Source organism: Ahaetulla prasina, chromosome 13 (assembly GCF_028640845.1).
Source record: "Ahaetulla prasina isolate Xishuangbanna chromosome 13, ASM2864084v1, whole genome shotgun sequence".
In the NCBI taxonomy this organism is placed as follows: Eukaryota; Metazoa; Chordata; class Lepidosauria; order Squamata; family Colubridae; genus Ahaetulla; species Ahaetulla prasina.
Genome location: NC_080551.1, coordinates 16,394,860 through 16,408,746, shown reverse-complemented (window position 1 = coordinate 16,408,746; position 13,887 = coordinate 16,394,860). Strand labels below are relative to the sequence as shown.

Here is a 13,887-nt window from a genome sequence, read left to right as displayed (position 1 = left end):
GACTCCAAGCATCATCTATAATGGCAAATGTGCTTTTTGGTTTTACCTCTTCAAATATTTTTCAAGATTTTCAAGTAACTTTACATGCCAGTTAGCAGAAAACCCTCAGCAAAATTAACTTTATCGGCAGAAACTGAGACTTATTTTTAAGGGTTTAAGACTGCATGAACTGGTAAGAGATTTTAAAGCAAAATCGGAGCCATAATTATCCCAATCATCAGGAAATAATCCTCTAGTACCCCAAAAGCTCTTATTTAGATTTCCTTCTGAGCAACCATGCATAATTGCATTATCATCCATCTCCTCCAACTATTTGCCATTTGAGAAAACCAGGGCTTCAGTACCCATTAATAGTTCTCTGAAATTTGCCCAATTTCCTTAAAACCTGCGTATTTTCTGGACTAAGAACTGCTTCCTTACAAACCAAAAATATTCAAGATCTCTGCAAGTATTCAAAAAGATGCTTCATTTCATCCACACTTCACTTTATAGTTAAAGAATAGCTTCATACAACTGACTTCTGAATAACGGCTTTTTCCAATACACAACAAAACCAGTTAAGTTTATATACAGGTATTGAGTACTATTACGGATGAATTTGTATCATCCTTAATTCTAATTCATGGTTAGTTTTAAGAATGACAATTCAGTTTAACGTGTTGCACTGTATAGGAGCACAATCACAATATCCAGAGATATGTAATCTGCCGCAAGTATATTTCAGGAGAAAAAGTGCTCTTTCCTGCTTCCAGAGTATGGTTAGCACATTTTAAATGACCATGTTAAGTATTTATGTACAGAGAAGTATATTTTAGATCAAGAAAGTTTGCCTGTGTATCATCATTGTAGGTGAAGAATACTAGTGCTTGGTACCCTCTGTGTACAATACTTCAGTTTTATAACACATCTGAGATTATGTATTTACAAAAATTCACAGTATTTCATGTTTCCCTTCTGTTCGTGTTCAAAGCAAATATTTCTTTTGCTCCATCTCTGTTTTCTGAAGTTACGTATAAAATATAATTTCCGGTATTTGTCCGTCTTCTATTGATGTTCCGTTGTTGTTACCCGGTGAGCTAAAAAAGAAAAAGCAAGTTTTGCTTGAAGTTGGAGATTCGTGGATCACTTTCTTCAAACCCTTGGTGCCGTAATGAGAATCAGGGCCCTGAACAAAAACAGAAATTCATTATCGTGGCACTCTTCACAGTTGGGATAAGTAAACTTGGAATGCACATGAGGTTATGAGAAATTCTAAGCGGAGCATGATGATTTTACAGGAGACATGCTACAGTAAACAGAACTTAAAGAAGCATTTCCTGGATTATTATTATTATTATTAGAAGTATATAGGTAATTCTTGACTTACGACCACATTTCGGCCCAAATTTTCTGTTGCTAAGGGAGACAGTTGTTAAGTGAGCTTTGCCCCATTTGATGATCTTTCTAGCCACAGTTGTTAAGTGAATCACTGCAGTTATGTTAGGAACATGGTCGTTAAGTGAATCTGGCTCCCTCATTGTCAGAAGTTGGCAAAAGATGATCACATGACCTCCGGACACTGCAACCGTCATAAATATGAGTCAGTTGCCAAGCCTCTGAATTTTGATCATGTGAGCATGGGGATGCTGCAACGGTCATAGGTGTGAAAAATGGTCAAATGACCCCAATGCCAATTCAGTGCCACTATAACTTTGAACGGTCACTAAATGAACTGTTGTAAGTCAAAGACTACCGTACCTATATCTTCACATTATTTGTTCATTGCTTTATAGTTACTGTTTCCACAATTTCAGAAAAGTGTCTTACTTTCAAAGTTGCGCAAGCCGTGTAACATACGGTTGGCAAAATCTCTATTGGTTCTTTGAACATAACTCGGAAGGTGCTGGCCGTCCCATCGCAGCTAAATCCAGTGTCATTTTGTCCCAGAGTCTGGTTTTTCTCATATTCAATTATCTGTAGGAAGAAAGTGATGAAAGATTTTTTTTTCTTGTAAGAACGTCTTATCCAGTTCCTGACCCAAATGAGGCTCTAACAAACAAAACTTTCAGAAATCAACGTGGTAAAATTGGACCTTCAACTGGAATTTGCAAATAATGTCCTTGTTTACAAAGCAGGCACCCCTAATTCTTGAGAACCAATGGGCACATCTGAACTGCCTCTGGGGCCTGGTGGATTCACATTAACATTCTAGGTCAGAGGTCTCCAACCTTGGCAACTTTAAGACTTGTGGACTTCAAGTTCCAGCAAAGCTGGCTGATTAATTCTGGGACTTGAAGTCCACAAGTCTTAAAGTTGTCAAAGTTGGAGACCTCTTTTCTAGGAAGTAAATATTATCAGTTGAAGCTAATGATTTGTAACATATAAGTTTCACTTTTACCAATAATATTTAATAAAGGCAGGGCGCTAAGCAAGCATCAAGGAATGAATTGGTGGGGACATCTGCTCCTAACCAATATTGGAAGAATGATTATCAGCTCTTGCTATGGCAACGCCTTGGCCTGATCTCAAGTAATACCACACCAGTTTTGTACTGTTGTCAAAAAAAGAAAAGAAAAGAAAAATGCAGATATACAGCTCATAAAGAAGGAATATTAACCTCCCACTCCTGCCTTTATGCCAGCTATTTACTATTTCTGGGCACAGCTCATAATGTTTACTAATCACTTTAGAAAATTCTCTAGCTATCTCCATCCCCAAATGGCAACCAAGGAGATACGATATACATAACAGAACACACCACTTCTCTTTATTCTGATCACTGACATGCTGTTTGACTGCTTCTAATGGCAGCTGCTGATTCAGTTCTTTGCATGTTATCTCATACATGGTGATAGATTAAAACAACTCAAGTGTGTATCATGTTATTTGCATCATCCTGAGTGACATGTTCTCAAGTGAATGTGAGGTGTGATTTAATTAAAACAGAATGGCATATTGCTTCTAAGAAGAGGTTTAAAAACCTGTTAACTTCCTTGTAATCAGGATAGATAAAAATAGATGATAAAAAAAAAATCCTAATTGGATTTTTAAAAATTTTGTCAAATTTATTTTAATAACATGCTTTTGGAGTAAAAATCTATCTAAAGATAGTTTTCTATTTAAGATACATTAATAATTTAGTTTATTCAGCATGAAATGGAGCTTAGTTATGTAGCATGAGGCTGTATATTCTGCAATATTGGGACTGTTGGTGAGTCAACAGCAGCCGCTGCGGGATAGAGAGGACAGTTGCTCTTTAAAAATCATGATTTAAATCGACTTGATTTAAATCAAATCCACCCTGCCTGTAATTATGGGCATAATGCATTTCTAATTAATTCAAGCAAACCACCCACTTTATTTCCATAGTAGACCAAAACGACTGTTGTAATCCAGACCCAAGTAGGTAGTATTACACGCAATCAGTTCAAAAACAGATTTTATTAGAATAGCTGAGAATAACTCATTCTCAGTGTACTCCAAACTAAATCAAAACAAATTATTCATAACACAAGCCTTTAGTCTTATCACCAACCTTGGTCTAATTAGGCAAACCACCAAAGGCTTTTTCTTGGCAAAAGTTCAAAAGCAGAAGACGCTGACAAGAAACAAATGCAGCAAAACAAGGAGCAAGTCTATCAATGTTGTTTTCCGACAAAGAGCCCAAGAGCCGTTGCTGGTCTTTTAAGCCTTATGGGAAGGGCCAATCATCTCTTGGCTCTACTCCCGAGTCGTCCTCTTTGCTTGAGCTGCTTGCCTTCCAGCAGCTCTTCTCATGCATGCATTAGGAACAGGCTCCTCCTGTTCCTCTGCCTCACTACTGTCAGCCTCTGGAGGCTCCAGAGTCTGCACATCACTCCGATGGCCCTGGCCCCATCTCTGCCTCCAACACAGAGCCCTCATCCGGGCCTTCCCCAGCCTCCAGGACTGGCCCATGTTCTCCCTCAGCCTCATCACTGTCCGACTCCACAGGCTGCTGGCGGATCACAACGAAAACAACCAAAATATTCAACCCTTATTCCTCGGCTGAAAAGCACCTATAAGCTGATCAATTTATATTTAAAGAAGCTATGGTTTTGAAAGAAGTTCCTCTCCAAATGCACAGTTGTATTTTAAATCATCTATGAATTTAAATGTACTCAGTTAGGTTGTAAAGCATTGTATATGAATTCGATTAAAGCATGGTAAACGTCAAAATGAATTTGTTTCAAAGTCAGATTCTTCCAATACTGAATACTGAATGGCTCATTCAGGGATAGAAAATTGACGATGAAGCATTTGTATACCTCCATGCTTACAAAACACATCTTTCTCTTTAGAACACCCATCTACTTGTTAATAGTAATATTAGTATTGTCATTACTTAAATATTTATCTCCTGTTAAAATAATTGTGTAACAACAGTTGAAACTGAGATATTTTCCCAGTTTCCTCTTAACCTAACATGAGCCATCCTAAGTGATACAACATTAATAGAATATTAATGCACTGATCATGCTACATAGTTAGGTAATGAAATGCCTGCAAACAAACAACCAAGCTTGGAGAGCACCCAGGATTTCGCAATAGTAGAATATCCCTGATTTCAGTTCAACAAAAGTCACTCATTATAAACTTGAAAAACAATTGTACCTGTATATTAACTTGATAATCTGTGGGGCCATGAATAGAACCATATAGTCCAAATCCCACAATTGAAATTCTTCTATTAACTGTGAACCTTAAAAAAAAGAAGAGAAAAACATCTGAATCTGCTATTTCACCAACTAGAAGCTTTTTTTTTTAATTGCCAATAGCTCATTTCAATTGCAAATGTATGGACCCATTTATCAACTTAACTATTTTTCAGGGAAAGTTTTGCCAATCTTACTACAAGTCATAAGAACATCCCTCTATTTCACAGCCCAACATATGGCAGCTAAAAACTAATCCAATGCCGGTTCTTTAGATAAACCCGCCTACCCTTCATTCTCAAGACTTCTGATCTCTGCAAAAAAAGCTTTCTGACATGCTTCTTCCTTTGGTGCATCATGGTTGAAGGGTAATAACTTTTCTGCTAAATTCAAAGCTTCATCAGTTTGCATACTCACCTTATATTCATGGTCCTCTGCTGTTTGATACCTATGTAGCCTTTTAAGTGCTACTCTGAGTGATATTTTATTGCTTTTATTATAGGGTATTTATAATGGGCCATCACGGGATCCATCAGTTGTAAGAGGGAAAATTAATATATTTGCTTTCCGAGTAGTCACTACATTTCTTGCTGTGTGGTACTTTGGAAACCTCTCCATTCAAGTCACTATGATTGTTGTATTACTGAAAAAACAGGACCCATACCTGATCCGGTCGCTTGTTCCACTGTAACCCCAGCGACTTTCCACTTGTTGGAATCTGTTTATGCTGCACTCCTTCCCTCTAAGACAGCATCTTGGTCGGTCAATATAGTCAACTCTAGGTTTAGGGTTGACAGTAAAATGTAAGAAAAGATTGACTACTTCCCGATCGGACAAAATTCCAGACTGAGCAGGACCTGGGAGAAAAATGGAAAAAGTGCAACTGAGCGGAACATATTTTGTACTAGGACAACTGAATTTTTTTTTATAGAGATAAGTCTATTTATACATTTATTCCACTCCTAGATTATAGCTGTTAACAGCAATATCTGGCCCTGTAAGAGGGGAAAATTTGAATACAATCTTTCTAAGAAATCTGACAAGAAAAAAAAATAAATTGGCATTCAGACAGACTTTGTGGTTTATACTGGCTGTCAACATAAGCTCTGAAGTTTTCTAAAACTGTAAGGATATGTACATATTAATTGTATTTATTTATTGAATTTATATTGCCGTCTATTTGCCCATGGCGACTCAAGGAGGCTTACAGAATATAAGACCACATTTAAAACAATAAAAACTAAAAAAAAGAATCAAATAAATTAATATAGTACAATATAACAAAATCACCCCCCACCTCAGCAACAGCCGATCACATGAGCCATTTAATGGGCTCCACCCCGCTCTGGGTTCCCCAGGCCCGCTGGCCGAACCAGGTCTTCAGCGCCTTCTGGAAGAGTATTAGAATGGGGGCCATTCTAATCTCTGGGGGACAATGATGTTCCAGAGAGAGGGAGCCACCACAGAAAAGGCCCTTCTTCTGGGTCCCACCAGGTGTCTCTCCCTTGGGGATGGGACCTGCAACATTCCCTGCCTCCCCACTCTGATGAGTCAGGTAGATGTGACTGGCAAGAGATGGTCCCTCCGATATACATAGTTGTGCCTTTCCTAAGTAATAGGATGATTATCCTCAAAAAGCTAACCTAACAAAAATCATACACAAGGGTAAAAGCAATTAATCAAGAATTAATTCTTCTCCATTGTCCATTAATTAAATGTACATGTTGCCAAGCTTTCCAACCAGCAACCGAATTAAAAGTTTTTTTTAAAAAAACCGCTTAGCTGTTTTGTATGGTGCAGTCTTTTTCAACATGTACAACAAGCACCATTCTGTGGGCTATCAAGGAAATTAAATGGGCTCAAATATAGAAATTCAGATGTATATGATTTAAAACAAAGTATATCACATTAGAGTGTAAAACACAAAGCAGAATCTTATGTGGCCACAAAGTTCAACAGAGGCACAATTAAATGTTGATTTTATAAAACCTCACGTGATCAAATAAGCATACATGCTCATACCCAAATCCCTGTTCTTAGCGGTGCAAATGTTTCAAACGAACATTTTAGGTGAAATCATTTGGTTTATTTTCAGCAGGTGGCCAACATTTCCCATGCAGCATCACTAAATGCTCCAAGTGAAATCCTACTGAAAGGATGCTGAATCTGTGAATATAGGTCCCATGCTTGTTTTGAAGCAAGACTATCTGGGATTTTACTGCAGGGTTATCACAAAATTGCTAGACCCGCTGAACAGTTTGAGGAGGAGTCAAAACATGATGCACTTTCGCCTTGCTTTTTAAACACATCAGTGAATACAGTGCCCGAGAAAAAGCGATAAAGTAGGTCCTTTCTAGTAAGAATGCGTAAGATAGAAGCGTTAACAGGTTTTTCTATTAAACGTGCTCGCTTCGGCACGGCTAAAATTGGAAATGATACAGGTTTTTCTATTTAACTTTGGTGTAACTTTCACTACGACAAAAGCCAGTCAGAAAAGTTACCTGCTGCAAACTCTTCAATTGTCATGAGTGGAAAACGGATCAAAGAGAGAGCTTTGCCAAGTACTTTCTGCTTATTTGCAGAGGTGACTGGTAGCTGCTGCCTCTGACATTCCGCTTCGGCCCAACGCACAACGGCCCCAAAGAGCCGGCTCTCTCGAATACTGAGCGTGTCTCTTTCCAGGACAGCACACAATGTGTCTGAAGGAGAAGATTGGGGTTTATTGCACACTTTTGCATAGATCAAATAAGATCGCAGTACATGCAAGTCTGACTTCAGGCCGATTTCCAGCTAAACTGGTTTCGGACAGCTGTCCCTTCTGTGATGAAAACAAGACATGAATCATCTTCTAATGGTAAACCACTTCTGCATACTGAAGAATGAATCAGAACTGCCGTTGTTGCATAAAACGACTTCTAGCTAATAAAAGTAATCGCCCTGCACAAAAATAGTTTGATACTGCCGTAATCCTATTCACACCTTAATGAAAAATTCATCCAGTAGCAATTCAGCCAGAATCTTGAAGCATAAAAGTCAAATAATTATACTGTAAAATCGGCATAGGATAATGCTGCAAAAACCTGCTAACCAAAAAGACAACATCTTAGCAAATCTCTTATTAATGGAAGGTATATATGAAAACTGTTTTTTTAAAGGAAGAGGGAATCTAGTGCTCTTTGGATGCTGTGGGATTCCGATTCCAATCAGTGATCAGGACTGATGGGAACTGAACACCAACATCATCTGGATTGTCAGATTGCCAATGTAATGCAAACACATTCATGTTTAGGAGCTACTTACCTATATCGATATCTGTAAAGCCTTCTGCACTTATTGCATCCATAGTACTTTTGTCTATTGTGTCAAGGCAGAGACTGGCCAATTGAGGTTCATCAAATAAACGAGCCTGTCCAAAAATATTTGTCCAAAATTATGCTATTTTAGCTTACAGCTAACAGAAATGGTTTTTTTAATGTTTACTTTTTTATTTATCAAATTGAGAAACTGCCCATCTCACTCCCACAGCAAGTGATAATATTTCAACATTCAATAATAAAAGTCATGGTTATTTTAATTGAAGAAACTCAAGGAAGTTTTGCTGCTTTTAAGGAATTTTTAATTCAACACTCCTTTCCCAAACCTTCCCAGATTTAGTTCTTACTACAAGAAAGAAGAATTGCATAGTAAGAAATAAAAGACCAACAATGTAACTTATTTTACAGTATTTACAGTAACTACATTTAAAGACAACTCTGCAATGTATAAGTCTAATGGATACAAGTTGCAATCTTTTTCAATTTTGTTTCAGAAAGTATTTGATAATCAGTCTCTGAGCCTGGTTGAAAGTCTAGCTTTGGAGCCTTGAATTCAGTAAAAAAGTTATAAAACACACAACTTCAACAAAACAGTTGGATGATTACCTGAGTAAGCAGCATAAAAGCATTATCTGCCCGAAGGTGCTTAGTGAGAAATTCTACACAATGAGCTTCCAGGGCAGGGACAGCATACTTCTTAGCTGTATAGAGAGTGGTCATAACAGTTTCAGGACCAATCTGAACTTCATCTGAATATAAAAATCTAAAAAAAAAAAAAGAAGAAAAATTTAAGAAAACTACTCAATACGTGCTTATTCATGCCACTTTGTCTTAGTAGCTCTTCATTTGACGACACAAAGCTACAAATAGAATGAGACTATTGCCTTACACAATGTAAGCTGCCCTGAATCTTCGGAGAAGGGCGGGATATAAATTCAAATTTTTAAAAAAGCTGATTTTGCAATATGTATATAAACCAAACCTTCCACTAATATCTGCAAAAAGGCAATCAATCACTTTCCAAACTCGAAAAGCAGGAGATTGCCTCTGGGCCTAACACAACAAGAGATGCTGCATTCCTAGAAGTCCAGTTCAAAATCCCCTCATCTACCTTATCAACTTCAAATATTTTGACTTGCATCTCTCACTCCCAAGTCTCTAGTTCAAAATCTCCAATAATCCACATTATTCAGCAATGAATGAGCAGCCAAACCTACTTTCTGGGGGGCCACAATTTCACCAAGGGACACAACCTCTTTCTTCTACAATACGCAATGTGATAGCATTTTGCACAACAAATGGAAATGTTGTTTTGTATACCTTTAAGAGGACCTTTTAAACACATCTTGACAACAGGCATAATCCACATTATCATCATGGCAAATACCTTTTAAAAAATAAGCAAAGATGATTTTTTGGTTTTGTTTTTTTGGAGAAAGGTGATGGCCAAATTCACTGTACCATCCTGGCTTAACCAGGATTCATATCTTTGTGCCAATGCAGCCATCCTGATTTAACCACCACTATGAATGGCTTAGTGGTTTTTAATTATTTCATCCAATTACCCCTTTTGTGTTCTTGGTGCTGTGTTTGATTGTTTGCTTCATACGTTTCATTACCCAAATAGGTAATCAGCACTGATGATGTTACCTAGCTAGGTAATAAAACAGTTGCAACAGACATCCAATCACAGAGAACCCCAAGAACATCATAATTCAATTCTGAGCTACATATATTCTCTTCTATTGAAATTGCCCCTTTTCCTGGCCACAGATTATTTTTTATACATAACTCAAAGCAGCAAACACTTAATTCACTTTCCTCCTGTTTTCTCCACCACGAAAATCCTGTGAGTTGGGTTGGGCTGAGAGAGACTAACTAGCCCGAAGTCATCCAGAAAGTTTCCACGCTTAAGGCAGGATTAAAACTCCCTGTCCTTGGTCTTTAGGCCAGCATCTTCACCAGTTTTCATGCCTCCATCTCTCTTATTACAGTCATGGACCAGCATATATCTCTGTATAAATCATGTCATTACTTCCACCTCCCCCCAGACAAAAGAGCCAAGTACAATATTTATTACTAATAAAAGAGAATATCTGTAGCTGAGGGGTTTTTTTTGTTTACATTTATATCCCGCCCTTCTCCGAAGACTCAGGGCGGCTTACAGTGTATAAGGCAATAGTCTCATTCTATTTGTATATTTTTACAAAGTCAACTTATTGCCCCCCCAACAATCTGGGTCCTCATGAGGGTTGACATGAGGGATGCTTGGTGCTTTCTGGGCTTGCTTGTTATGGTAATGAAACATCTGCAAGAAAACAAGCAAGTTCAGAGAGCACCAAGGACCTTTCAAATATTTATCATGGTCATAAACTAGCACATTTCTCTATATAAACCATGGTCATAACCCCTCCCCTAGATAAAACAATCAAATCAAAACTTTATTAGTCATAATCAATTTAAATATTAATTCCAACACTACCATAAAAGCAAAAGCAAATATTTATTACAACCACAGACAAGCATATCTATTTAAATCATGTCATTCATTCTCCCACCCAAAAAAGCCAAATCAAATTTTACTAGCTCTAGACCAGCATATATCTTTATATAAAAACTATGCCATTATTCCCCTCCCAAACAAATCCAATCTTTAAGAGCCTCTGGTGGCTCAACAGACTAATGCAGTCTGTTATTAACACAGCTGCTTGCAATTACTGCAAGTTCAAGTCCCACCAGGCCCAAGGTTGACTCAGCCTTCCATCCTTTATAAGGTAGGTAAAATGAGGACCCAGATTGTTGGGGGCAATGTTGACTTTGTATATAATATACAAATGGATGAGACTATTGCCTTACACAATGTAAGCCACCCTGAGTCTTCGGAGAAGGGCGGGGTATAAATTCAAATTTAAAAAAAAAAGGTCATAGACCAACACACAGGTAGACCTCGGACTTACAACAGTTCGCTTAGTGACTGTTTGAAGTTACAACAGTACTGAAAAAAAATGACTTATGACCGTTGCAACATCCCTGTGGTCACATGATTTACATTCAGATGCTTGACAACTGGCTCATATTTATGACAATTGCACTGTCCTGGGGTCATGTGATCCCTTTTTTCGAACTTCTGACCAGCAAAGTCAATGGGGAAGCCAGATTCACTTAACTACCATGTTACTAATTTAACAACTGCCATGATTCACTTAACAAATATGGCGAGAAAAGTCTCGTAAAATGGGAAAAAACAAATTTCTCACTTAGCAACATTAATTTTGGGCTCAATTGTGGTCGCTAAGTCAAGGACTACCTGTATTACTTTATATAACCCATGTCATTATCCCACCCACCAAACAAAGCCCAATCAAGTCTTTACTAAGGCCACAGACTAGCATGTATCTTTATATAAACCATGCCATTATTCTCCCCCAAAGGAAGCCAAATCAAGTCTTTAAGATCATAGACCAGCGTGTATCTTTATATAAAAACCATGCCATTATCGCCCCACAAACAAAGCCCAAATCAAAAATGTACTAGTCCTAGACCAGCATATATATATTTAATATAAAGCAGTGGTCACCAACCGGTGGTCTGTGAGAAAATTTTGGTGGTCCGCAGAAAAATTATTTGCATTTTTTATATTGCACTAAATACTATTTACCTTTTTTTTTGAAAAAAAAAATCATATTAGTGGTCTGGGGGATTTAAAATTATGGATTTTGTGGTCCCTTGAGGTCCGAAAGGTTGGTGACCCTTGATATAAAAGCATGTCATTATCCCCATCACCACCCACCAAAACAAAAGCCAAATCAAAATCTTATATTACCTCCCACCGACCCAAATCTCCCTCCCTTCCTGCCATTGCCTTCCCCCACCCCACACACACCTTTCAAAAGCAGAGCTGGGGGGTTTTATCCTCACCAGCCACACCAAAGTGGATCCTGGACTCTCCCAAAACTCAGGAATCACCCCTCTACCCCCACCCCCACCTCCAAGTGATGCCCTAAAGCAGGGGTCTCCAACCTTGGTGACTTTAAGACTTTATCTAATATACTTTAGTCCAGGGGTCACCAACCTTTTGGACTTCAGGGACCACTAAATTCCCAATTTTAAATCCCATGGACCACTAACATGAATTTTTTAAAAAAAAGATAAATAGTATTTAGTGCGATATAAAAAATGCAAATAATTTTTCTGCGGACCACCAAAATTTTCTCACGGACCACTGGTTGGTTGAGTCACTGCCTCCTTTGATTCAGTAAGTGCTTTTGAGGCCAATTGAGGTCTGCTGCCACCGACTGCCTCCCACCGACCCGTGCGCTCTCACAGGGACTCCTTAGGGTGCCGTCCGCCAGGCAGTGCCACTGGCGACACCCAGGGGAAGGCCCTTCTCTGTGGGGGCTCCCACCTCTGGAATTAACTTCCCCCAGGACTCCGTCAACTTCCTGACCTTCGAACCTTCTGCCGCGAGCTTAAAACACATCTATTTATTTGTGCAGGACTGGACTAGAATTTTAATTTTAAATTTAATTTTAATGGGGTTTTATCATTTTAATTGTAATTTTAAATTTTGGCCTATTTAAATAAGTTTTTTAATTAGTGTTTTATCTTGTATTATATTTGTATTTTTATCGGGCTGTAAACCGCCCTGAGTCCTTCAGGAGATAGGGCGGTATAAACATTTGATTATATAAATAAATAAATAAATAAATTCTCAATTGGCATCCTAAACATTATTTTTTTAAAAAAAAATAACCCCTGCAAAAATTGAAAGGCTGAGGGAAGTTCACCTTAACTCCTTTCGAAAAGTCCAAAGCAGCTTTAAAAGCAGGGGGTCCCCAACCTTGGCAATTTTAAGCCTGGCGGACTTCAACTCCCAGAATTCCCTAGCCATCTTTCCCCCAGCTTTGCTGGCTGGGGAATTCTGGGAGTTGAAGTCCGCCAGGCTTAAAGTCGTCAAGGATGGAGACCCCTGTCCTAAAGACCCCTCCCTTCCCTCGCTGGTTTAACCCCGCCCACCACCACCCCCGACGTGTGGACGACAGACGCCCCCCACCCCCCCCTCAGGCCTCCATCCCCCTCAGACCTGAGCAGGGCCAGGAAGGCGGCGGGCTCCACGTCGGGCAGCTCGATCTCGGCCGAGGTGGTGGCCATGCCGCCGTTGAACATGGCGTCGAAGACGGCGCTGCCCGCCGCCAGGACGAAGCGGTGAGCGGGGATGCGCTGCTGACCAGGCCCGGGCGCCCCTCCGCCGGCCCGTGAGCCGCCTTTGCCAACCACGAAGCGCACGTCGCTCAGCAGCTCGTTGGCGAAGAGGAAGGCGAAGCGCTCCCTCAGCGACCGCTTCGTGGCCTGCCAGTTGTAAGCCGGCTCGCGCTGCACCATCACCGGGGGCGCGGGCGCCGGCACCCCCGCCACGCCGGCCGGGCCTTCGTTGCCCGCGGCGGTTGCCAAAGCCGCCTCAAGGCCGCCCGCGGCCGCCATTGCCAGCCCTCCTCCTCCTCCGGCCCGCGCAGGCGCTCTCTCGTCCTCGCCTCGCTTTCTTTCGCCTCACAATCCGCCCGGCGACTCCCGGGAGGGCGTCTGCGCAGGCGCGACGTCGCGCGGACGCACGCCAACGTGCGGCCCCAGAGAGTTGCTTTGCGTCTTCTCCGCCCACGCCGGCGGCTAGCCGATCGTGGCTTGCGCGCGCATATCTGCGCCGGGCTCGCAGAGATACTAATGAAAGAGGAGACTCGAACAAGTCTTCTGAGCTCGCATTATATGTCATTGTCAACCAAAAATGCTCCCCCCATCCCCCCCCTTTTTTTCTTCCATCGGTGGAGAAAATCGCGAGAGGGGGGCGCGGGAGAGGCCCCAAGACCCCAAGTCAAAATTGCAGGGGGAAAAAAAATGGGGCTTATTGCTTCTTCTGGTTTAAATGC

The 13,887-nt window shown here is 40.3% G+C and overlaps 1 protein-coding gene across 1 annotated transcript; it reads right to left on the bottom strand.

The window, feature by feature from the left end:
• Positions 1-468: 468 nt before the first annotated feature.
• BTBD1 (BTB domain containing 1) lies at positions 469-13,500 on the bottom strand. The gene is made up of 8 exons (XM_058156241.1): positions 13,050-13,500; positions 8,573-8,729; positions 7,953-8,058; positions 7,154-7,351; positions 5,317-5,509; positions 4,612-4,699; positions 1,807-1,953; positions 469-1,165 (listed from the first exon to the last, which is right to left on the bottom strand). The coding sequence occupies exons 1-8, from the start codon at positions 13,445-13,447 to the stop codon at positions 1,007-1,009; spliced, it is 1,446 nt and encodes a 481-aa protein (XP_058012224.1). The 5' UTR covers positions 13,448-13,500; the 3' UTR covers positions 469-1,006.
• Positions 13,501-13,887: the final 387 nt, after the last annotated feature.

Bases quoted from the DNA above. Each gene is read 5' to 3' on its own strand.
- BTBD1 (XM_058156241.1), bottom strand. From the start codon at position 13,447: ATGGCGGCCGCGGGCGGCCTTGAGGCGGCTTTGGCAACCGCCGCGGGC. The intron at 7,352-7,952 runs GTAAGTAGCTCC...CTTCTCCTTCAG, and splicing joins CTTTACAGATATCGATATAG to ACACATTGTGTGCTGTCCTG. The intron at 1,954-4,611 runs GTACAATTGTTT...TTCTTCCTACAG, and splicing joins ATTATCAAGTTAATATACAG to ATAATTGAATATGAGAAAAA.